The 25201-nt window shown below is 40.6% G+C and overlaps 2 protein-coding genes across 2 annotated transcripts; one reads left to right on the forward strand and one right to left on the reverse strand.

Annotated features, from left to right (window-relative positions):
- The first annotated feature begins 4642 nt into the window (after positions 1-4642).
- LOC124072980 (protein PFC0760c) lies at positions 4643-14555 on the forward strand. Its single transcript, XM_046414808.1, has 6 exons — positions 4643-5786; positions 11634-11785; positions 11991-12059; positions 13815-13866; positions 14250-14286; positions 14369-14555. Exons 1-6 carry the CDS (start codon positions 5273-5275, stop codon positions 14409-14411), a joined length of 867 nt encoding a protein of 288 aa, XP_046270764.1. The 5' UTR covers positions 4643-5272; the 3' UTR covers positions 14412-14555.
- Positions 14556-16750: 2195 nt separating this feature from the next.
- Positions 16751-25184, reverse strand: ppp1r35 (protein phosphatase 1, regulatory subunit 35). Its single transcript, XM_046414810.1, has 6 exons — positions 25094-25184; positions 24571-24685; positions 24169-24280; positions 20164-20279; positions 19984-20074; positions 16751-17243 (listed from the first exon to the last, which is right to left on the reverse strand). Exons 1-6 carry the CDS (start codon positions 25153-25155, stop codon positions 16939-16941), a joined length of 801 nt encoding a protein of 266 aa, XP_046270766.1. The 5' UTR covers positions 25156-25184; the 3' UTR covers positions 16751-16938.
- Between the last annotated feature and the right edge of the window lie 17 nt (positions 25185-25201).

Raw genomic sequence — 25201 nt, forward strand, 5'->3', positions numbered from 1 at the left:
GCAAAGTAGGTGAGAAAAAAAATATTTTGTAAGTACTGGACTTTAAAGTACGTCATATGGCTATTTCCTGTCTGTCTATCTGTCTCTCTCTCTCTCTCTCAACCCGCCCATCTTGAGCCGGGGTCTGCTCCGAGGTTTCTGCCTTCTAAAAGGCAGTTTTTCTTCACCACTGTCGCCAAGTGCTTGCTCAAGGGGGAATGTTGGGCTCTCTCTATTTACAATTTAATTAAAGAGTTTGGTCTAGACCTGCTCTAATTGGAAAGTGTCATGAGATAACTTTTGTTGTGAATTGGCGCTATATAAATAAACTGAATTGAATTGAATTGAATTGAGTAAGACTACATATGAGTGCAGACCTTTTACTTTAAATAAATAAGCATAATTCATAATAGAACCATTTGCAAATTTCAGCCAGCACTATGTTAGAACTTTGAATTAATCTTCTAACTCTTAACTTCCTCTCATATAAATGCATGCACAGACACGCAAACTCACGCACACACACACACACACACACACACACACACACACACACCAGTCCCCTTAGGTAACTTAATCGTGTAAAGTGATTTCCAACTTTAGACTGTCCTTACATGGAAAGAGCTTGGGTTGGTTGTGGGACAGTATCAGATTTAGACAAATGAATCTTGCTGGGGGATGTCAGATCTGGTCGATGAATGGGCTGATGCAGTGCATTTGCTGTCATCATCTTTACCTCACAACACCCTGTCCAACACCTTAAGCAACACAAATTATTTTTATTGTATATTTTATTATAGGAATTAAATGAAGTCCTGTGTTAGGGTCTTTACTCAAGTGTCAACATGTGCCCCATACAAAAGCAGGCAGGTCACATATGACAAGTATCACATATGCATCAGCTCTTAATTCAAACTGAAAGCTGACAAGTTTCATTTAGCCTTATGGGGAGGAGGAATTAAAAGGTAGCAATGGTTAACTATATGGGCGAAGTGGGTCAGTGCAGGCAGTCAGTGATCCAAACTAAGAGAGAAGAAATGTCTGTGGCATGTTTGAGCTCATCTCCACTTTCATCCACTTTGCAGTCTTCATCTCGATCTGATCTCCTCTGTCGTTCTGTCCTTTGCTCTCTCCAACTCAGCTGGTTCTAACCATCAAAGCTTCATTATGAACTTGTTCTTAAATCAATTCTGATGTATCAAGATGATATAATAAAGCTTTAAATAGTGACTTATAATTGTGATGATGTAAGTTTTAATAGGCTATACATAATACACACACATAATACAAGCTTCAGTTAATGTGTTGAGCTGTTGACTGTGCATTCATTAACTGCATTTGACCTAATGACTACAAGAGAATCTAGAAAAGATCTATAACAACAGCATTTTGAGCATTTTTTGGCTTGAATAAAAAGTTGTAAAAAGCATTTCTGTTGTTTTCTTTAGCATGTTTACAAAATGTGGTCAATGGAGTGAGAACACTGCAGTGTACAAAAAGTGCATGAAGGTACATTGCTCTTGGTCAAATTTGATTCAGGAGGTATTTTAAAAGTTCTTATCATTGTCCTCTTTCTTCATGCAGGTGTAGGTGAGAACTGACTGTGGGATACTGTGCCCTCCCACCCCGACAGAGCCGGGAGAGCTCACATTACACTGACTCTGACAGTGTGGGGTTTTAAATAGAGTGGTTGTCAACTCTTCATTGCACAATTCCATCTATTTTGGGGGCAGTGTGTAGGGGGAGGGACAGAGATCAGTGTCTGTGTTTGGCCTATACACTTGTGTGCATGCACTCAATGTCTGCATCAGCAGGGGAATACACAGGAAGTATAAAACATGATTTTTAAAAAAACATGTTGTAAAAATGGTCTAGTTCACATATGATTATTAAGATCACCAGTCTAACCATTACATACTGGAATGTGCATTACACCTGTCAATAGAATGCACATAAAATAATGATGTAAAGGATTTACCCCTTTGGAACTGTTAATGTGCTCAGTAAATTTCATGTTAAACTACCCATTAGATTAAAGGATACGTCAGGGCGTAGGAATTAAGTTCTAGTTTATTGATTGTACCAAAGACCGTTGATGTTCAATGCGAATGTTCTACCGATCAACCATAACATTATGAAGACCTGCCTAATGCTGAGTAGGTCCCAGCCTTGACCCGCTGAAACTTGGACTCCACTAAACCTCTGAAGGTATGCTGTGGTATCTGGCACCAAGCCGTCAGAAACAGATCCTTTAAGTCCTGTAGTTGCGAGGTGGGGCCTCCATGGATCAGACTTGTTTTTCCGGCACATCCCACAGATGCTCAATTGGACTGAGATCTGGAAAATTTGAAGGCCAAGTCAACACGTTGAGCTCGTTGTTGTGTTCCTCAAACCATTCTTGAACCATTTTTGCAGTGTGGCACATTATCCTGCTGAAAGAGGTCACTCCCATCAGACAATACAGTTTTCATAAAGGGGTATACTCGGTCAGCAATGTTTCCAGCAATGGAAGGTGGTACTTGGTGCTTTGGATCACATTTGGAAACTGAAAATGTGACATCACGCCCATTTCTTATGGTGAGTGGGCAGATGTGTGAAAGTAGGGAAAATAGAGCATGGAAAAAAAGAAGAGACTTTTCAAGGTCTGTTTCACAGAGAGGTCTTCAAGCTCTCTTTTTTGCAACCATGCAGGCAATGGCAATGGCTGAAGACATTATGTTTTTGGGTTGTCTGTCTGCCCAGCCTTATGCCTATCCACCTCCACCTTGTGAACTCAATATCTGGGGAATGGCCCCAGATGGATTCTAAAGAATCACATGATGGCTTTGTGGGACAATGACCCATTCAGCCTCTTTGCAGACACATATTGGCTGAGCGAGTCTACCAACTAGCCAGTAGGTTTAATACCTGGGACTCCAGACCAGTTTATCAGAACCGAAGAAGCCTTTTGGATGAGAGGTGAAATGGCTTCGCTTTAACTGAAGTTCAGTTGCCCCAACTTAAGCTCTTCTGTGCAAGACCTGACACAATCTCTTCAAATTTCAATTTGAGAATGAACTGATGATTTTGGCGATCAAAGGTCAAAAGTCGCTGAACCCACTATTAATCCTCTTATTGTGAACATATACATACTTTTCTGACTTTTATTGCAATGCCACAACTCTGGAACCAAAGGAGGATTGTTCCCATATTCCACATTGAAAAAAATTCCTCCTGGGGATTAAGAAAGCAATTCTGATTCTGATTCAGATTCTGAATTAGTGACACTAATCTTAAGATCGCACCTTGAAACTGTAGTGATCATGTTAAATTTAACACTAAAACTGATGAGGAGGAACTGGGCACAGAAACCAGCAAAGAGAGGCAGCAGTGGACTTAGGATAAAGAGGTAAAATTGGTAATCTCAAAAAAAAGCAAATGATTGTGCAGTGTACTTGGCCTGAAGCTGTAACCACAGAGTGACGGAACAATCTGGTGGAGAAGGAATGGGAGAGCTGCTCCATATAAGCAGTGAGAAGAGGGTGGTGTTGATTTCAGTGATGATCTTCATGTATGCAGGTGAAGTGGCAGCAAACGAAAGTAGGTCACCACACCCAGCTCGACACACACATACACACAGGGAGAGTAAGAGGGAGACAGACCAACAAAAACACAAGGGAGGGGAAAGAGGAGAAAATAAGGAAACATGGGGAGAAGGGTGGCAGATCCCGACAGAGTGATTGAGGTGATACAGCTCTGTTTTAAAATGTGTCATTCCTTCTATTTCTATTCTATAGTTCTATTCCAATCACCTTGCTGAAAGGATGTGAACACATACAAGATTCTTTCAATAAAACACACACTAATAGACTTACAACAATAGTCCGCAAGCTCGTCGGTTTTGCTGATTTTGCGTTTCAGGTGACTGTCACTGCACTATGTGAAGAAGCTTTTCTACCAGTCCTCTGTACTCCTCTGCTAAAATAGTCTCTAAGTGAAGACAGCATGTTTGTCACTGGAAGTTATTCACTGAAATAATTTGTGACAATATAATGACAATAATAACAAATAATTTTAGGTGTGTTGGGATGACACTTTGTACAATGTTGTTTCAGGCACAGACCAGTGCTAAGGTCAGAGTGGTTAATGGGCACGTTCAGCGCTGGAGACTGAAGTTAGCATTCCATTATTCTTATCTTAAATGTGTGACGATGGCTTCTACTTTGTGTTTGTTTAACTTAAACATATTATAACATATTGTTGGCCACGATCTTGATGATGATGATTCTTCCAAAAGTTTAAGAGTTCTGTATTTGTCGTATATAGGTATTATTAAATTTAAAAAAAATCTAACTTCAAGCCCCTAGCAATCTTCAAATATCAGTGTCTTGTTGTCCAAGGATAACAAGAATGACTCTAAAATAGAAAATGTTCATCCTCTCAGAAACACCAGTGTGATACCAAATGTCGTGGAACTCTGGCCTGTACTTCTTTTAATACAGTTTTCGACAGGCCAAATGATCTATCAACATCATTATCTCTAGGCCCTGCAGATAATGGGGCAGAATCTTCTGCCACCTGCCCCAAAAGGAATATGCTGTCACAAATGATCAGCCTATGTACAACTACCATTCCAGTATCCTCACCCCTCCATATCAACTGATTCTCCTTTTTTTCTTTCACAATATATGGTCTTGGTTGCCTGGGCCTACTTCTATGTTCTTCTGTTGAAGTTGAATCTTCATTCTAAAGTTAAACTTGAATATTTGATGATGATGGAGTAGCTTCTGAGTAGCTTAACTTATGGATAGTGCAACCCTGCCCACCAGCATTTGCCCCTGTCAGTCAGACCCCCCCCCAGCTTACCTCATACTGTCATACTGGTCAAACTCTTTTTCTGTCGCTCTCACATTAGTCCCATCTGTGTCTTCAGTGCTGGCCAGTTAGTCACGGCTCTCCTCTCAGCTTCTTATTGCAGTCTTAACTGATCACACCAGTGCAGCACTGGACTAAAAGACACTGTCTTGTTGTGGTCCCAGATTTAAAGGGAGAGGTGCCTGCTTTTCTAAGGATAAGTTTTGCCCAGACTTTGGAACAAGTGTCTGGATCTTAGATTGGAATATTTTCTCTGTACTGGACCTTGTCTGTTGGATACCATTATAATTGGTGTCCATTTATTATTGTAGAAATCTATTCAATTGTGTGTTCCTCTGAGTGGGTTTGAATTTGTGAGGTTGTGCGTGTGGGGGAGCAAAGACTCCTGCAGTAATTCCAGGTTAATTCCTTATTAGCTAGCCTGGTCCCAACTGTGAACATGGCCTCATTGAGAAGTTTGATTCTTGCACTGCTGCTGGCATTGCTCTGCTCCTTCCATACCCCCCTGGCTCCCATTGCCAAGGCACAGGATCTGCCATTCCGCTCCGAGGAAGGTCTTGTAGCTGATGATGATGATGATGATGATGATGATGACGACGACGACGACGACGACGATGATGACGATGACGACGACGACGACGACGACGATGACGATGACGATGACGATGATGACGATGACGATGATGATGATGATGATGATGACGATGATGACGATGATGACGACGATGATGACGACGATGATGACGACGACGATGACGACGACGATGATGACGATGATGATGACGACGACGATGATGACGACGATGATGACGATGATGACGATGATGACGACGATGACGACGACGACGATGATGACGATGATGACGATGATGACGACGACGACGATGATGATGATGATGACGATGATGATGATGATGATGATGACGATGATGATGATGATGACGATCATGAAGGTCAGTCCCTTTAAATCTACATTGGTTTATATATTCTCATACGCCCTTTTGCTCTTTTGTTCCTGTTTGCAGGCATCTGCCCCTGAAACATAATACATGCTGTCAAAGCATCAGCTGTACCTGACACGGTCACAAAATTTTAATGACAACATGCAGTCAGTGCCAGGTTGGGCTGTGATTGGCTATTCAAATTGCCAAAACACAGCGCAGATATTAAATAGATCACCACTCTTATGCAACAATGTTACATCCACCTATGTTATACCTGAACTTCAAGTGTCAGTAAAGGCCAATGCTTTGACATGCAGTTGACAATGCATTTCAGGTACAAACGTGCACATAAGTTACAAGACAGTGTGCAAAGGGGGAGGGGCTAATACAAGCATTAGCCACTCCCCTCTTGTTAACATTCTCAGATGTCTCAGAGCTCATAGGTAACAAAAGTCCCTCCTCCACCCCTTTCCAGCTGTCCATTTCCCTTGCTGTCTCTGACACTGTGTTCTTTTCCCTGCCTAACTAGAGTTATGAGCTCTCTGGGGAAATTGAACTGGCCGATCTGAAGTCCAACTGTCCGAAGTCCTTCATACAGTACACTAGATTTGAACTTGGGGACTGCAGAAGCATTGATTTGAGAGAAAGAACAAAAAACAATTTCACAGAAACCAAGCCTGCCTTGGAAATTAGCGAGAGAACATTTGATTTGTGTTTTGTTTGAAAGAATGGTTACTCCACTAGCATCTTTTCTAATTTGTTTTGGATCAGATTGACCTGTATTTGTGTCTTCATGTGAAACTACAGAGAAAGAAAGAGAGAGACAGTGATATTGGGGACGGGTTAGGGGTGCTGGAGAAACTCAGGTGGAGAAAGCGTGAGGGGAGGTGCAGGAGGGCCACTACGTCAATACGTTAATTAAAAATGTCTAAAGTACTAATAGATGTAGAGTTTCTCTCTTTCTCCATACCTCTCAATCTCTTTCTTTCTCTGTGGAACATTTGTGCCATTGTCTATTTACAAGGCGAGTAAAGCACACAGAGTTTATTTTCTAGTGTTTGCATTTGTAAAATTGCTACAGATAAAGTAATAGAGTGACTTTCAAAATTACAATGAACAGTGTAACAGTGTAATATAATGTTCTGAACCATTATGTACATTCATAACTTTTGACACAGGTCAGTTGCTTACACTGAATATTTATTTTGGATTTGATGTAATCTCCCCCTTATTATTCCGTACTTATTCGGCACAGATATGATTAAATACAAATATCTGACCAAATGTATAACTCTTTATTTGCTATGAAATGTTACAAGAGTGGATTTGCTGATGATTTTTCAGACCTTTTAGGAAGAGGGTTATTGGGAAAAGAGAGAAACTTTCTATAAAAGAGCGAAAGAGCTCTATCAAATGTCAGACTGTCCAGAGATGAAATGGTTGTCAGCTTTTTCTTTTCTTGTTTGGAAAAATAGGATTTTGTAACAACATGATAATTCATGTGTGAAAAATATGACAATCACCTCTGTCCATATGTCTTTAACCGTACTTTCATTCATTAAATAAATCAAATGATCATAAACTGCCTAAATGCAAATCTGTTACCAAAGGCAGAGAACTTGTATTAAAGCAGGGAAAATGCATGGAGAACATCGTTACCATTATCAGAGTCCTGTAAAAATGTGTTTGCCCATATTACCTGTATGAGGACCAGAATACTAAGCTACAGACATTTTAAAACTTTTGAGTATCTGTTCTGACCACAGCATGTTCGTCTGAACTGTGTTTCTATAACTTCTTGTCTGGGAGAATATATATAATGGGGGGGGATACAACAGTTGTTCACAAATGTAATAGGAGTCCAACAGTCTGAATTAAAATTTAGGGTCTGATACACATTTTAACATCTGGGTGAAACATTTTCTTTGATATTAAAAACTGTAACATATTTGCATTGTAAATGTGTCAGAGTGGTGGAAGGTGCTGAACACTTATTCTACTTAGGCCCAAGTACAGTTATGAGGTAGTTGTACTTTCATTTCAATTTCAATCTTTAGCTATGTGAAGACTAGGATTTTTCCCTGTAATTGTGTATATTTACATGCTATTGCTACTTTTACTAATAGATCTAAATATGTCTTTCATCCATGTCGATGACCATGAATTTGGTTTAACTTGAGCATGGACTGAAAATGACTTCCAAATTAGCACATCAAGTCATGAATGAAATTAATAAACCGAAGCTACACGGGTATATTCTAAAAGATTACTGAGCAGAATAACAGCACCTGTAGCATACTGCATTGTAACACAGTTACCTTACAGTAGTCACAACAGTTCTGCTTTTGTTAAGACTGCATGTTTGTGTGACTCACTTTATGGCACTCTTGAAGTTGACTAGTAAGGAGGTTGCTACTTTTGTAGCAACCTCTGACAGTGTCAACAAGATCAAAAATATTATCGTTAGAGCACCTATTGTGTGAGGTGCTCTAACGATACTGTGTGACAGTATTTAAAGATGCCTATTTCATGGTTACTCGGTACACAAAGCTATTAAGTTTTATTAAGTTTATTAAGTTTACTATTAAGTTTAGAAAGAAAGAAGGATATTCTTAAAATGTAAAATTAATGTCATGACTCCTGACAGTTTTGAGTTGAATCTGGATTAATGATTAATGGCTTAATTACAAGAGGTTTGAGTTTTGGCCTAGACTATGTAATTCATAATTTTTCATGTTTCTTAGAGTAATTTAAGAACTCAGTTTATAAGAAGACTTAATTTTATGGATTTCATCACTGTTATTAAAACATTCAGTGATTTTCTCTGTAATATTGTAGGTAAATGTACAATTTGTTGAAAAAAACAAGGAAATATGCTACATGATAAAAACTTTACAACAGTCAAATTTATGTCATCACAGTGTGTGTTTTCAGTTACTCCCCATGATCCTGTGGAGCTCCCCAAAAAAGAAACATATCTTCGTACACTATATTGCCAAATGTATTCGCTCATCTGCCTTTATTTTTTTTATTTATTTATATTTTTTAACATACTTTATTAATCCCAAACTGGGAAATTACTTCTCTGCATTTAACCCATCACTGATTGAAACACACACACACATGCAACATGCAGTGAAACACACAGGAGCAGTGGGCTGTATCAAGCGCCCGGGGAGCATATTGGGGGTTGAGTGCCTTGCTCAAGGGCACATCAGCCGGCTCAAATTTTTCCTGCCCATCCGGTGGGGGAATCAAACCAGCAACCTTCCAATCACAAGCCGCTTCTCCAACCTCGAGGCCACGGCTGCCCCCCCCCACATATGAACTTAAGTGACATCCTTCTTAATCCATAGGGTTTAATATGACGTCAGCCCACCCTTTGCAGCTATAACAGCTTCAACTTTTCTGGGAAGGCTTCCCACAAGGTTTAGAACTGTGTTTATGGGAATTTTTGACCATTCTTCCAGAAGCACATTTACAATTCCCTTCTATCAGGCTGCCCCAATAAATCTATAAAGACTCTCCAGCTAATCCAGAACGCTGCAGCACGACTACTGACAAGAACCAGCATGAGAGATCATATTTCTCCTGTTCTGGCTTCTCTACATTGGCTACCTGTAAAATTTAGGATAGATTTTAAAATTCTCCTCCTCACTTATAAAGCTCTGAACGGTCAGGCACCATTCTATCTTAAAGAGTTAATAGTACCCTATTATCCCACCAGAACTTTGCGTTCCCAAAATGCAGGGCTACTTGTGGTTCCTAGAGTCCTCAAAAGTAGACTGGGAACCAGAGCCTTTAGTTATCAAGCTCCTCTGCTATGGAACCATCTTCCGGTTTCGGTCCGGGAGGCGGACACCCTCTCTATATTTAAGAGTAGACTAAAAACTTTCCTCTTTGATAAAGCTTATAGTTAGGGCTGGCCTAGGCCGGCCCCTAGTTATGCTGCTATAGGCTTAGACTGCCGGGGGCCCTCCCATGACGCACTGAGCTCTTTCTTCCTCTCCCTCTCCTTCTGCACACATTTATGTCCTATTAATGTATATCACTAACCCAACTTCTTCCCTGGAGTCCTTGTGCTTTCTTGTCTAGCGGGTTCCCATGGATCGTGGTTGGGCCTCCTTCTGCGGTCCTGCTCGAAACTCACTGCGATTACTGCTGTTTAATCATAATCTATTTTCATTTTGTTACTACTCTGTACAGCTACTACCATTATTACTGTTACTAATACTGCTATCATAATCACCGTAGTACCTCCTGTATACTTTATTATCATTATCTACAGTTCCAGTACTTCTAGTATTATTGCTGCTGCTATGCATCTCTGCTTGTGTGCTCCTTCTCTCACATCCCACCTCACCTTCTCATGTTGTTAACTACTTTCCTGCCTGTACAACATCCATTGCACGTCTGCCCGTCCTGGGTGAGGGATCCCTCCTCTGTTGCTCACCCTGAGGTTTCTTCCATTTTTTCCTGTTAAAGGTTTTTCTGGGAGTTTTTCCTTAGTCGATGTGAGGGTCAAAGGGCAGAGGATGTTGCTGATGTTATGTTAAGCCCTTTGAGACAAACTGCTTGTAAAAATGGGCTATACAAATAAAGTTGTCTTGTCTTGTCTTGTCTGTCTATCTCTCTCTCTCTCTCTCTCTCTCTCTCTCCCTCTCTCTCAACCCAACCGGTCAAGGCAGATGGCCGCCCATCTTGAGCCGGGGTCTGCTCCAAGATTTCTGCCTTCTAAAAGGCAGTTTTTCCTCGCCACTGTCGCCAAGTGCTTGCTCAAGGGGGAATGTTGGGCTCTATCTATTTACAATTTAATTAAAGAGTTTGGTCTAGATCTGCTCAAATTGGAAAGTGTCATGAGATAACTTTTCTTGTGAATCATGCATGGAAGCATGGAATTATCCAAAATCCCTTGGTATGCTGAAACATTCAGAGTTCCTTTCACCGGAACTAAAGGTCCAAGTCCAGCTCCTGAAAAACAACCCCACACCATAATCCCCCCTCCACCAAACTTCACACCTGGCACAATGCAGTCAGACAAGTACTGTTCTCCTGGCAACCACCAAACCCAGACTCACCCATCAGATTGCCAGATGGAGAAACGTAATTCGTCACTCCAGAGAACGTGTCTCCACTGCTCTAGAGTCCAGTGGTGGCGTGCTTTACACCACTGCATCTGACACTTTGCATTGCACTTGGTGTATGGCTTGGATTCAGCTGCTCAGCCATGGAAACCCATTCCATGGAGCTCTCTACACAATGTTCTTAAGCTATGTTTGGGCACTATGCGCCTCAGCATCCGCTGACCCCCCACGGCCTGCCACTTCGTGGCAGAGTTGCTGTCATTCCCAATCGCTTCCACTTTGTTATAATACCACTGACAGTTGACTGTGGAATATTTAGTGGCAAGGAAATTTCACCACTGGACTTGTTGTACAGGTGGCATCCTATCACAAGATTGGAATTCACTGAGGTCCCGAGAGCGGCCCATTCTTTCACAAATGTTTGTAGAAGCAGTCTGCGTGCCCAGGTGCTTGATTTTATACACCTGTGGCCATGGGAGTGATTGGAACATCTGAATTCAGTTATTTGGATGGGTGAATGAATACTTTTTTTCATAGTGTGTATCATATATTTTATAATTTGGCTTTATATGAAAATCATTTGTTACTTAAAAGTGAAATTTAAAAGCTCCTCCAAAATTACTGTAAACTATAATTGGCACACAATCGCCTATCACTTTATGTCCACACTATGAGTAGTGTATATCTATTTTGATGTTGTATTATTAGATTGTGAGTGTTAGATTTGTTCAAGTAGTTAAAAAGTCACATACATCACAATTATTATGTGCAGATGATGATGACGACGATGACGACGACGATGACGATGACGATGACAATGACGACGACGACGATGACGACGATGATGACGACGACGATGACGACGACGACGAGGATGATGCATATCACACGGGCTCTGTGTGCTCATATTGTGAATTCTGTGAGGTACGTTTGAAATACATAAGAGAAATTAAATGTAGTCTTCAAAGCTTAGAAAGAAAACAAGACATCTTCAAAAGTAATATTACATAATAGAAAAATCAGTTGAGTCTAGTCTAGACTTTGCTTTGAGATAATATCATATCAACTTCTACTTTTATTATAGAAAAAAATTATAGATTTTGTTTTAACTAAATATGTCTTATTCCAGCACTGTGACAGCTGTGACAAATGTCCTTGTGAAGAGGGAGACAAGTCTGAACACTGTGATGACTGCAAGGTGAGAAAATATACATATATATCATTATATCATATATATCATTTAACTTGCAGTCAGCCTTTGCTCTCTAACCCCACTTTTGGCCTGCATGGGACCTCAGGATGCTGACCCAGTCAACATGATACAAAACCCATGCTTGAAAACACATACAAAAACATATTATCATGCAGAATAAGCTGGATCATACTACCACCAAAATCACACAAACATCAGTAAACACTATTGATGTGTGGTGACATGAAGTACAGTGTTTCCACAGGAATGTATTCAATGCACAGAATTACATTCATCTCGGGGAATATATATCTTCAGTGACAACATATATCATCAAATGTATTGATTGACATTATGATCACAAAGACAATAAAATAATTCCCTAAACTGAAAGCCTGGGTAAAAGGAGAGGTGAGGAGCCAAAGACCCCATAAGGTCTGTATTGTGTAATCTAAATAACTACCACTCACCACTCACACAAATTCTGAAGTGTTTCAAAAACAGTTCTCCTGCACATACACAAACACAAACAAATACATCATTTAGATGTATTTGTCTCTGTTTCCATCTCCAACACCTACATCAAAATGTTGTTTGTTTGATTTCAGCTCATCATTCCTTGAAACTGATTGGAAAATAATCTGGGCTTGAGTACCATCATCCATATTCTATACCACTTATCTCTCAGGGTCGCAAGGGGGGTGGAGCCTATCCTGGCTGACAATGGGCGAGAGGCGGGGTACACCCTGGACTGTTCGGCAGTCAATCACAGGGCTAACACACACAGACATACAACCACACACACACACACACTCTCACACCTAGGGGCAATGCATAATAGCCAATTAACCTTATGTGCTTCTTTTTGGGAACTGTGGGAGGAAGCCAGAGCACTCAGAGAAAAGGGCTTGAACACCACAACCCACAGCTAGATGTTGGGATTGGGATTTCATGAATAGATAGTTCAGAATCATCAGTCTCTACTCTAGTAGTGAACATCACAGCCCCCCCCCCCCCACACACCTGTGTGCTTCACCCCCCCTTGTTCACACTATAAACCCATGGCATCTCTACTCAACTCTATTACACTCAATTACAAAGAATAACGAGAGTTCATATTGGAAGGAAATGAACAGCCCCATATTGTGGCACATAGGTAACAAAGACACACATCCCTGTCTACATAAATGGAGGTGAGGTGGAGCAAATGAACAGTTTCCAGTTCCAGGGAATGAATGTTGCAGAGAATCGGTCAGGGACATCACACATTTCCACATTGTTAAAGGCAGCTCAAAAACGACTACCTCTTATGGAAAATGAAGAAGGCTACATTCCTGCTCCATATTCTTATGAGCTTTAACAGAGGAGCAATAGAAAGCATCCTGTCCCAAAACATCTCAACCTGGTAAGGTTTGTGCACAGCCCAGGACAGGAAGGCTCCGCAGCAGGTGATTTTTAATGTGATTTTTGACTGAGTAAGTCCAAGTTTGACACAATTTTGACTTACCAGAAGTATTTTTATATCAGTCATTACCAACATTTGATCTGTTTTTCCTGATAAAAATGGGTGTCCATACTTCTAACATATGAGCATGCACATACAAAGGATTTTGCAGTTGAGTGAAGCTACCTATGGCAGTGTAGTCTTACTTCATGCATCAAGTAGGTTGATAACAGACAGCTTTGGATTCTTCTGATGCTATGTTAACATTTCTGAGAAAAAAAAATCTGTATTCATTTTTCTTTCTGTCTTCTTCACAGATGTGCAGTTTCTGCCTTGTGTGTCCTGTGTGCCAAACTCTTTGCCAGCCTGGTGAGTAAATGAATTCAATTCAATTCGGTTTATTTATGTAGCGCCAATTCACAACAAAAGTTATTTCATAGAAGAAGAATCAGCTTTATTGACAGCATATATATTTTTACATACACACACTGAATTCGTCTTCTGCGTTTGACCCATCCTTAGCTGAACACACACATGCACTTTGCAGTTAGAGCAGGTCTAGACCAAATTCTTTAATTTTTTTTTTTTTTTTAATGAAAAGAGAACAGAATCTCCTGCACTTTAATTATGACTGTAGGATAGAATAATTAAATATGAGACAATAGAAATACACAAAGGGAATAATATAAATGTGGAGTTACTTGTTATGGACAAAGGCTCCATTTCACTCTCACTTTGCCTTTTTTCTAAAGGAGGTTTTCTTGATGAGGTGACTGGATCAATCTACAAGTAAGTCGAATTACACAGGACTGAAACCTGTTCAAACATTTCTGAACTACAGTCTGTAACCTGTTTGTCTCTCCATTCACAGGACTGTAGCTGATGTATTTGATGGTGATAACGATGACAACTGAACCCAACTATATGTTGCCACCATGTGGCCAAACTATATCTCACCTTCACATCTTATTTTCATTGTTATTTTTTGTCTTTTCCTTAAGAACATTAAACATCTGTTCAACAATGACTGAATAAAAATTGTTTAAAGAATAACTTAATATGTTTGCATACTGTTAACTGACATGCTTGCTATACTACACTTCTGATGTACACTATTCATTGAAACAAAAATGAAATAAATGTATCCTGAAGAAAGCACTGCAATTTCACAAAAGACATGCTAATAGACCTAACAAGCATATTAAGGAAGAAGAGGAGAGGAGGTGGGGTAGTAAAGATGGTGGTGGTATTGGGAAGGTGGGGGGTGGGGGGAACTGCTTGGTGGATCATGTTTGTGTCCCCCGGCAGCATAGGCCTATAGCAGCTTAGCTATGATAGAGATTTAAAGATTAACAGTTAGTCAGACCTATTCTACCTGTGGCTATATAGCATGAGGTGAGTGAAACTATGCCTACCAGCCCTACACACTTTATTTGGTGCTAACTATATGCTTTACTAAACAGAAAGGTTTTAAGTTTAGTCTTAAAAGTGGAGGTGGTGTCTGCCTGTCGAACCCAGATTGGCAACTGGTTCCACAGCAGGGGTGCCTGATAGCTAAAGGCTCGTCCTCCCGTTCTACTTTTATAAATTCTGGGAACTGTAAGTAAACCTGCACTCTGTGATCTGAGTGATCTATTGGGAATATATGGGACTATTAGATCCTGCAGGTATGATGGGGCGAGTCCATTTAGGGCCTTATATGTAAGTAGGAGAATTTTAAAGTCTGAATTTTACCGGAAGCCAGTGAAGAGAAGCTAAGATGGGGGAGATATGATCCCTTTTACTGATTCCTGTTAAAACTCTAGCTGCTGCATTCTGGATCAGCTGCAGGTTATTAATAGAGTAATTTGGACATCCTGACAATAGTGAGTTGCAGTAGTCCAGCCTAGAAGTAACAAAAGCATGGACAAGTTTTTCAGCATCACTCTGAGAGAGTGACAGCATAACAATGAAAGTTTATGCCATGTTTCTGAATAATATTTCCTAGAGGGAGCATGTATAAGGTGAACAGGATCGGCCCAAGCACTGAACCTTGTGGAACACCGAGGCTAACCCTTATATATGAAGAGGAAACATCATTAACGTGAACAAAGTGAAATCTATCTGTTAAATATGATTTGAACCAGCGTAGCGCAGTCCCTGTGATCCTAGTCTCATGTTCTAATCTGTGTAATAAAATGTTGTGGTCTACAGTGTCGAAAGCAGCACTGAGATCCAGTAAAATAAGTATGGAGACATGAGGAGGTCATTTGTGACTTTAAGCAGTGCTGTTTCTGTGCTGTGATGGGCTCTGAAACCAGACTGAAACATCTCAAAGAGACTGTTCCTGTGTAGGTGATCAATCAACTGATTTGCAACCACTCTTTCGAGTATTTTAGATAAAAACTGGAGGTTGGATATCGGCCTATAGTTTGCTAAGATGTCTGGGTCAAGTGAAGGTTTTTTAAGTAAAGGTCTAATAACAGCGGCTTTAAACGCCTGTGGTACATAACCTGTTGTTAAGGATAAGTTGATCTGATTTAAGAAGGAAACGCCAATCAAGGGAAAGACGTCCTTGAGGAGCTTAGTTGGGATGGGGTCTAAGAGACGTGTAGTTGGGTTAGATTTGTTAACGCTGGAGGTCAGCTCGGGGAGGTCTATGGGCAGGAAGCTGTCCAGAGATGGAGAAGGATTAAAAGAGGTTTCTGGCACTATATCGGCTATTCTGCAGAGGTGTATGCATCTTTGACATTAACATACAAAAGGTCCAGGGTCTTGTTGTCCCTGGTGTGGCACGTCACATACTGTGTGAATGTGGGGAGAGTGGAAGATAGAGAGGCTCTATTGAAGTCTCCACTGATAAGCAGGAGGGACTGTGGGTGCTGTGTCAGCATCCTGGTGACTGCACTGTGGAGCAATTCTCAGGCGGCTGCTGCATCGGCCAAATTAACAAAGAAACAAGCATGCAAATGCTCACAATCGGTTTGGACCCTGATTATTACCACTTTTCTCAAACTGCTGTGAGATGGAACAAGCTAGAGATATGAAACTTGGCTTAGAATTGGAATTGATACGCAAATATTCTGATATACACGTTTCCTAAAAATGGGAAGGAACAGTGTCTATCTATCTGTACATGTATACACTTACTTTAGTTGTTTGTATAATGTAACATAATGCAAATATTTTTACATTATTCTTTTAATCTGGCTTAATCATTTGCCAACGGTCACAGTTTTGTCCATTAGGCTGCACAATATCATCCAAGAGAGAATGTGTTTGAAAAAGTTTTATTGGAAAAAACAAAATGTAGCTCTGTACATAAAGAGAAACAGATTTCACATTACATTTAGAATGTAGAAAGTGATGTACTATTAATAATTTTCACTGTTTAATGACATCACAGTCTTATCATTAGTAGCCTAAGTATCTCAAGCCAATCAAAACGATCCTGTGTGTCCGTCAGGGCGTAGCCTCATGGCATCTCTGCCGTCTATTGAGATCAAAGGTCGAGTGGGCAAGGTAAGTTAATGGACAAAGCTTTTTGTTTGCTAGCTCCTTCTCTGGCGGGAGGGGTTTTTGTCTGAGAAGGTCAGGGGTCATGAAGAGGAGGGGCGAGGGGCCATCTGCTGTTTTGTTGCTATGGCAGCAGGTGGCTGGAACCAGCAGCAGCCTGTCCTGCAGCACCTGGCTGATTAGCTGATCATCCAGCACGTCGATGCTGACCAGTGAGGTGTACAGAAGCTGAGAGCGGGACACATTCACCACTACAGAACAGAGACAGAGAGACAGAGAGAGAGAGAGAGAGAGAGAGAGAGAGAGAGAGAGAGAGAGAGAGAGAGAGAGAGAAGAAATTTAGTCAAAATTGTGAAATACAAAATGTGCATGGATGAACTTAAGTCAAAGCTGAAGTGAAATCTAAATACCCAAAGTACAGAAAAACAAATGAAGCTAATGTAGCTAAGTTAACTGCTAAACTGGCAATGTTTACATTTGCTTTACTATTACTCAATTTTCTGATTACAATTTCTGCAACAGTGTGCTAAAACTGAATCACATCTACATTCAAGCTGCAGACTAATTTCCTGGGGAAAAAAGTCAGTCAGCCACACTTTCAGATGGTAGGTTTGTTGCTGTTGTCCTCAATGGAGGTTTACTGTGACAGAGGCTTGTCTGTTTGCCATGCTGTCTGGAGGAAGTGAATGTGAAAATATTATATATTAGTATTATATTTTAACATATTAGTTGCTGCCAGCCTCCTCTCAAGCTCCTACTCAGCTTTGAGTTTATGTCTCTCTTCTTTTCTGCTTTTTGTTTTATAAGTACTTCTTTTTTTAATAATTTTTAACATATTGCTCTATGGAGACCAAAATTGCGCTGTTTATTCTGGTCTGTCTTTGTGTGTTGGCCCTGTGATTGACTGGCGACCAGTCCAGGGTGAACCCCGCCTCTCGCCCATAGTCAGCTGGGATAGGCTCCAGCTCCCCCGCGACCCTGATGGATAAGCGGTATAGAAAATGGATGGATATTTTCTATTTTCATTGCTTTTATAAATAGAATCAAAGTCAAAGCAATTTGGCTTTTTTTCAGAAAAAATATGACAAATTTACAAAAAAATGTTGAAGTGAAAACAGATTTTGAATAATGATTTGAGTAACGCCAAGAAATAAGTAACTGCAGAAATATACACCCCTTTTAAAGTGACTGACCTAATTCAGGCAAACTTTTGCTTGCCGTCTCAGACTACCAAGAGGACTGTGACTACTCTGAAGGAGTGACAAACTTCAGCAGCTGAGATGGGAGAGACTATGCATGCAACAACTGCTGCCCATGTTCTTCACCAGTCAAAGCTTTATGGGAGAAGGCCATTGCTAAAGAAGAATACAGTTTGCCTAAAGGCACGTGGGAAACTTCAAGGTCAACTGAAAGAAGGTATTTTGCTCTGATGAGACCAAAGTGCAGCTTTTTGGCCATAATACTAGATGCTGCGGGGCATCTGCTTCCTGCCGCGGTAAGCGTCCTACGCCACTTCCTGTTGTTGTGTGTTACTGGTGTTACGGCCAGCTCCATCTGCTTAAGTTGTTCTACTATTCACTACAACTAGCAATTTCACATTGTTACTATGAACGCCTGTTCTAGTCAAACATTTTATCACTCACTTTAGCAATTTCACGCTAATCATTTGTTAAATTCCGCTAAGCTACCTTAGCCTGTTCATTAGCGATGGCTTCTCTGTCTCCCTCTCGCTCTCCTGCTCTCTCCTGCTTGGTGTGTCACATGTTCAGCTGTTCCTCTGCCTCCTTTAGTGAAAATGGTCAATGTAATAAATGTAGTTTACTTGTAGCACTGGAGGCGAAGCTTTGTGAATTGAAAACGCAAATCCGCACCAAGGAAACAAGTCTTTAGCTGTAGTTAGCCAGCCGCCATTAGCCGGTGCAGACCGTTCTAGTGTAGCTCCTAGCCTGTCCCTGGTAGTTCCCGAGCAGCCGGGAAACCAGGAAGACTGGGTGACTGGGTGAGCTCCCCAAAAAAGAAACATATCTTCATACACTATATTGCCAAATGTATTCGCTCATCTGCCTTTATTTTTTTTTATTTATTTATATTTTTTAACATACTTTATTAATCCCAAACTGGGAAATTACTTCTCTGCATTTAACCCATCACACACTGAAACACACACACACATGCAACATGCAGTGAAACACACAGGAGCAGTGGGCTGCATCAAGCGCCCAGGGAGCATATTGGGGGTTAAGTGCCTTGCTCAAGGGCACATCAGCCAGCTAATGGGGGGTGGGGACATTATTACTCCACCACACTCAAATTTTTCCTGCCCGTCCAGTGGGGGAATCGAACCAGCACAAGCCGCTTCTCCAACCTTGAGGCCACGGCTGCCCCCAATTATTATCACTGTTACTACTATGACCACTACCATCTACCATCATTATTATTGTTAATACTGTTATTTATTGTTCCAATTTATTCTTCTTATTATTATTATTATTATATTTACTGTTGGTACACATCATGCCTCCAAACAAAACCATACTTTGAATTTTTCGGGGTTTGAACATTGAAAAAATTTGGGATGAAGTTAAGTACAAAATCAACAAAATATGTAACAAAGCTTTGCTAGTTTTTAGCCATTTTAAGTAATTTTAATCTTAAAATGATCATTCAGGGCACCAATTAAAAACTTTGTAGTGACAGTGGATACACTGAGTTGAATCTTATTATCTGTTATAATCCAGGTATAAAACTGTGGTGATGTAGATCAGTCCGATCAAGAGATGCAGCAATTCACTAACTGGTTTCTAAAACACCGATATGTGGTCCAGCATTCTCCTCGATCCTCTGAACAGAAATTAAGAAATTGGCACACCCATCATTGGGTTGTGAGGGAGAAGACATGAAATGAGGCAAATCAGAGACACTGTGTGTGTGTGTGTGTGTGTGTGTGTGTGTGTGTGTGTGTGTGTGTGTGTGTGTGTGTGCGCGCATTACCTTCAGTAGCTCTGGTGTTGACCAGATTTTTGGTCCTTTCTGACCTCTGTAGGGTCTTCTGAATGGCCTTCTGGGAGTTAAACTCTGCCCCCTACGAGAAACCAGACAAATTACCCTGGTAAATAGCTGTTAGCAGGTAAGCAGCAATTTATTGATAACCTACTGTAATGGAGTGTTAACCTGCAGTGACTGCAGCTCAGCCTTCAGAGCCACAGTGGTATTTAGATCCACCCTCTCCAGACAGCCTGGATCTTGGGTGGATGCAACGGCAGGAGGCTCCACCCGCTGCCTGTGGGCTGCAACAAGCAGAAGAAAGGAATATATTGCTTTGATTGATCATTCTGCGAATCTGCTACAACTGAGACAGTCTGACAGGTAAAGACAAAATCGAATCAAATATAACTAACTCTGCTAGAGACAACAAAAACATGACTTTACTATAAGAATTTATACCTTAAAAAAAACTAACATGGATCAATCGCTGGGAGACAGTTTAAAACATAACACATGACTGGACTTGTCAAGGACACTGGGAAATAAACAGTTTTCTATCCATCGTGACATTTTCTGGATGCAGTCTGATGAAGTAGAAGATCTGCTGTGTTCCACTGTCTCCTATTTTCCAGCATGATCATGACAACGAACTTGACACATTACTTGACACAAACTTGTCTACTGGCAATGAGAGACACATATTATTATTGGGTTTAAAAAAAAAATAATCTGTATCTACATGCTAGTTTTGGGGTAAACATGGTATAAGGGTCCCCACCAGTTACACTGTCATTCACAAGGAAAGTCAACACAGGAATAAGAATAAGAAAATTAGTGTATTAGTGATCTTATTGCACAGCCCCAGTTGGTGTCACACTGTATTTGGTTCTTTTTTTTTAAACAACCAGAAAAACAATGTTGTTATTTTTTCCAGTTTCGTCTGAACTTAGTATTTAAGAACTGTCAGGCTAATTTACTATATTAAGCAATATCTTTTATGGAGAAATCTAAAATTTAGATTTTAGATTCTAAATTTAGATCCAGTTTTACACTATACACTGGCAAAAAGAAGACATAAGAGAGAAAAACACACTGTCATATATTATTTAAATTTTTGCATCATAAATTATACCAAAGTGGAAGATCTCTCTCTCTCAATCTCAGACAGTTATTGTGCCTGATAAAGACAGTCCCCTTAAGCGGTAAATCTCACCTTAATCAGCATATTTTCATGGTCCTTAAAGAGTGATGAGGACCTTAATATGGTTTTCAAGTTTAAAGTTGATTATTTTGATTACATTGTGCATATGACCTCAGAAATGAAATGTTTTAGGTATGGAAGCAAGGGGCATCAAGACGGCTGATGGAAGCCAGTTGCTGCATGTCACAGCCGACAATGGAGCCTCTTTACCAGACAAACTGCTTGGTGACACATAAGACTCAAATCTCGATCAGGAGAACAAAGCAAAAACATCTAGACAACAAACCCAACAGTAAAGAAGTTAGGTTTGGGCCAGTGTAAAGATTTTCAAACCAGTTTGATATGAAGTCAAACAGAAACTGGACTGTATACTGCATTTAACCACTAGGTGTCAAGCTTAAGTTAGCAGCTGATCCTATTGAGCACACAGGTAGAAGTGAAGCAGTACCACAATCCATCAACAACTGTGACATATCATGTTTTTGTTTCTGGCCTCAACCATGAAGGCATTGAGTATTCCATATAACTTTTTTCAAATGATTGATGTTTTCTTCCCAGATTTAAAACTGCACCTTGACTCAGTTAAACCTGTAATGAAAAATACACAAGGAGCTGGCCATCTCAACAAACAATATGATGAAAACTATGTTTTTTTTCTGTTCTTTCTCTCCACCTTGTGGTGTGTGTGATAAGAACTAGTATAAGATCATAATTCTCTCATCTCTGTTTAAAACAAACTTTGTAGTTAGGGCTGACTTGGGCTACCCCCAAGTTATGCTGCTATAGTTTCAGACTGTCAGGCAGGTTTGGCTTGACTTTGAACCACAGTGGGTGGTCTTCTCTGGCCTCCTCTCTTGGCAAAACTGGGTTTATACTACCAGTGTTTAGACGCCATGGCTTGGTTCACATTCATATCCCATTAATGCATATTACTAGCATGGCATCTTCCCTGGAGTCTTTGTGCTTTCTTGTCTTGCATTTTTTCATGGATCATGACTGGACTGCATGACTGATCTTGCTTGGAGCCCACTACTTCTATTATTATATGTCATATTTATATAATATTATCATATTAACATCATCAAAGATATCACTGTTAGCTCCCCCACTCTTCATCCAAGGATTCTGCTTGCAAAATGGCAGTTTTTCCTCACCAGGTATCTGCTCATGGAGAAATTTTTCATTTCTATATTTTAAATATTTTAGATATCTACAGATTTTAGATAGATTCATATTTTAGATATGAACAGCAGCTTTTAATACAATACATTTTCCACATAATTACCTTTCAATACTGCCCGAAAAACAATAACCCAAAAGAAAAGATGTTGTTTCACAACTGTTTCTATTTATTTAGTCAGATTCTTCATAATGGGCATATTTTAATAATTTGTATTATTTACTTCAAAAATAATAATACACTTTTTTCAACTCACTTTTTTATTCATAGTGCCTCAAATGACTGATCAATTGCCACCTCATACAGCAACCAAATACATTGTCCATGTAGACAAGTTAATGGAGTTGTTCAAAAGATGTCCAGTTTGCATCTGAAGCTGTGTATTTAAGTTATTTTGTTAAAAATGATATTTAATAAGTTAGTTAAAAACAAGTTTATTTACACTTATAGAAAGTATTTGAATTGGGTAAATATGCATAGTTACTGCCCCCTTCAGGTTCAAACCTGGCTAGTACAACTGAATTCTGTGAGTGGCTAAGCTGGAGGCAGGTGACATCACAAACCACCCCATACCAAGACCCACAAGATGGATCAACAATATTGCTTTCTCAGAGGGAAAAACAGCACTGGATGGCTACCGGGCAATAATAAGCTAATAGGCTAACTTTATTTGGCTAGGCCATGCTTGCTGATAATACATATTGCTAACTTGTTAAAACGAGAGAACCATTGTGTTGCAGTCTGAGAGGAACAGGGTTGATTTACAGATAAATCATTGTCCTCCGGTTCTGAGTTGGAGTCCGGTTCTGATGACTCAAACACGTATCGCTGTACATGGCCAATAACGCATTTAGACGGAGCTTCCATGTTTCGGGTCGTAGTCACGTTTGACAGTTCAGAGATGTGGAAACTTTCTTCGAGTGGGCATGGTTTCGGTGGTTTTAGCGCACATGCCCCCAGCGTTTCAGAGCAGGTGGTGCTGCTTGTTTCTTTACGGTTTTAAAATTCTGTTTTACATACTGTATACATTGGCGGGGGCCAATGGAGAGATGAACGCATAAATCTTTGTTGATGAGCTACATGCCGCTCTGTAGAGCCTTAAGAGTGGCAGAGGTCCAGGCACTGAAAGCCTCCAGACTTCTACAAGTTTTTCTGGACTGTGACTGGCAAGGATTTGCTGATTGTTCTCAGAGAGAGTCTTAACAAATGATGGTTACCTTTAAGGTGAGGGACAGCAGTCCTTGTTCTTCTCCAGAAGAAAGGGAAGAGATTAAAAACTGGCTGCCAGTATTGTTGCTGTGCACCAACTACAAAATTTTGTCCAAGGTGTTGGACGCGACGCTACAAAAAGTGATGAAATGTGATTCATACTTATTCAGGGTGACTGAACTTACTGTGTATATCACTCTAATTTGTGATATTTTTGACCTGGGCACTTTATCAGTCTGTGAACTTGGTCTAGTTTCTTGAGATCAAGAAAAGGCTTTTGACCAAGTTAAATACCAATACTTGTGGCAAGCTCTGGATGCCTTTGGGGTCAACTTTGATCTCATAGTAAAGATCCAGCTATCCAGCTTTCACACAGTGACATAGAGATTAATTGTGGTTTCTGTGAACACGAGATGGTGCTTCCCATAGTAAGATACCTCACTCAGCTTTCAGAGAACCTAGTTTACCAAAAGTTTAAGTTGATCCATATATAAAAAAAAAATGTCTGACGTACTTTATACTGGCATATGGAAAATGACGCCAGTCTATTTGGTCCTTTTGTACCCCTTTCATGCCCGATAAAACACCCAGTAACACTGACCATGGTGACGTCCTCTGCTCCTCCTCTGAGTTCTGATGTGCTGCTGAGGCAGGGTATTGGATGTGTGGAGCTCTGGTGTTACCGTGACGACCACCGGGTCTTCAAAACATACCTGAAGGAGATCACACACACACACACACACAGAGTAATGTCATCACTAATTCACTCTCTAATTCACACAGAAACAGGTCCCAGCGCAAAGCCCCACAATGAGTAAGCATGTGGCAACAGTGGCGAGGAAAAATTTCCTTTGAACAGGCAGAAACCTCGAGCAGAACCAGAATCAGTGTAGACGGCCGTTTGCTGCGACCGGCTGGGAGGGAGATGGACAGAGAGGAGAGGCGGGGAAATGGAGAGAAGGGGGGGAAAGACAGGAACAGTACCCAAAAACAGTCACCACACCTGTGTGTTGCCCTTTCTTCCCATCTGTCCTCGGTGGGGCTTCAGCTCTTGACTCTTCAACTCACTGTGCTGACTCTTCTTCAGGGGGCAAGGCTTCATATGTGGCTGGCTGGAGCTGAGTGTGACAAACAATAGAGAAGCTGTCATTCACATGATTCTTTTAATGAACACTTCACGACGTCAGCACATGACCCCAGTTTTAAAGTCCCTCCAACGGCTCCCAGTTTCTTTCATAGTAGATTTTAAAAGAGTGTTGAGATCACTGAATCAACTTCTGCTCGAAGTCCTGAGAACCAGGTCCAAGCTCTGGGGTGATCGGGCCTTCTCTGTTGCTGGCCCCAGACTGTCAAACACATTTCCCCCCCAACATGCACACCATCACGGAGCTGGGTCTTTTTCAGTGCAGGCTCAAACTTATTTCTTCACACTGGCTTTTAACACCTAGCAGTGATACATACTGATATGTATTTTATTGTATCTTATGAAATGGGTGGCACGGTGGTGCAGTGGTTAGCACTGTCACCTCATAGGAAGAGGGTTCCAGGTTCGAATCCCGGTCTGGACCCTTCTATGTGGAGTTTGCATGTTCTCCCTGTGCCGGTTTTCTCCGGGTACTCCGGCTTCCTCCCAC

Source organism: Scatophagus argus, chromosome 16 (genome assembly GCF_020382885.2).
Source record: "Scatophagus argus isolate fScaArg1 chromosome 16, fScaArg1.pri, whole genome shotgun sequence".
Taxonomy (NCBI): domain Eukaryota; kingdom Metazoa; phylum Chordata; class Actinopteri; family Scatophagidae; genus Scatophagus; species Scatophagus argus.

Coding starts and splice junctions, on each gene's coding strand:
- LOC124072980 (XM_046414808.1), top strand. CDS start 5,273: ATGGCCTCATTGAGAAGTTTGATTCTTGCACTGCTGCTGGCATTGCTC. Junction 12,060..13,814: donor AACACTGTGATGACTGCAAG/GTGAGAAAATAT, acceptor TCTTCTTCACAG/ATGTGCAGTTTCTGCCTTGT. Junction 13,867..14,249: donor CCAAACTCTTTGCCAGCCTG/GTGAGTAAATGA, acceptor TTTTTTCTAAAG/GAGGTTTTCTTGATGAGGTG.
- ppp1r35 (XM_046414810.1), bottom strand. CDS start 25,155: ATGCAAACTCCACATAGAAGGGTCCAGACCGGGATTCGAACCTGGAAC. Junction 24,686..25,093: donor TGGAACCCTCTTCCTATGAG/GTGACAGTGCTA, acceptor TGTCACACTCAG/CTCCAGCCAGCCACATATGA. Junction 24,281..24,570: donor GAAGAAAGGGCAACACACAG/GTGTGGTGACTG, acceptor GATCTCCTTCAG/GTATGTTTTGAAGACCCGGT.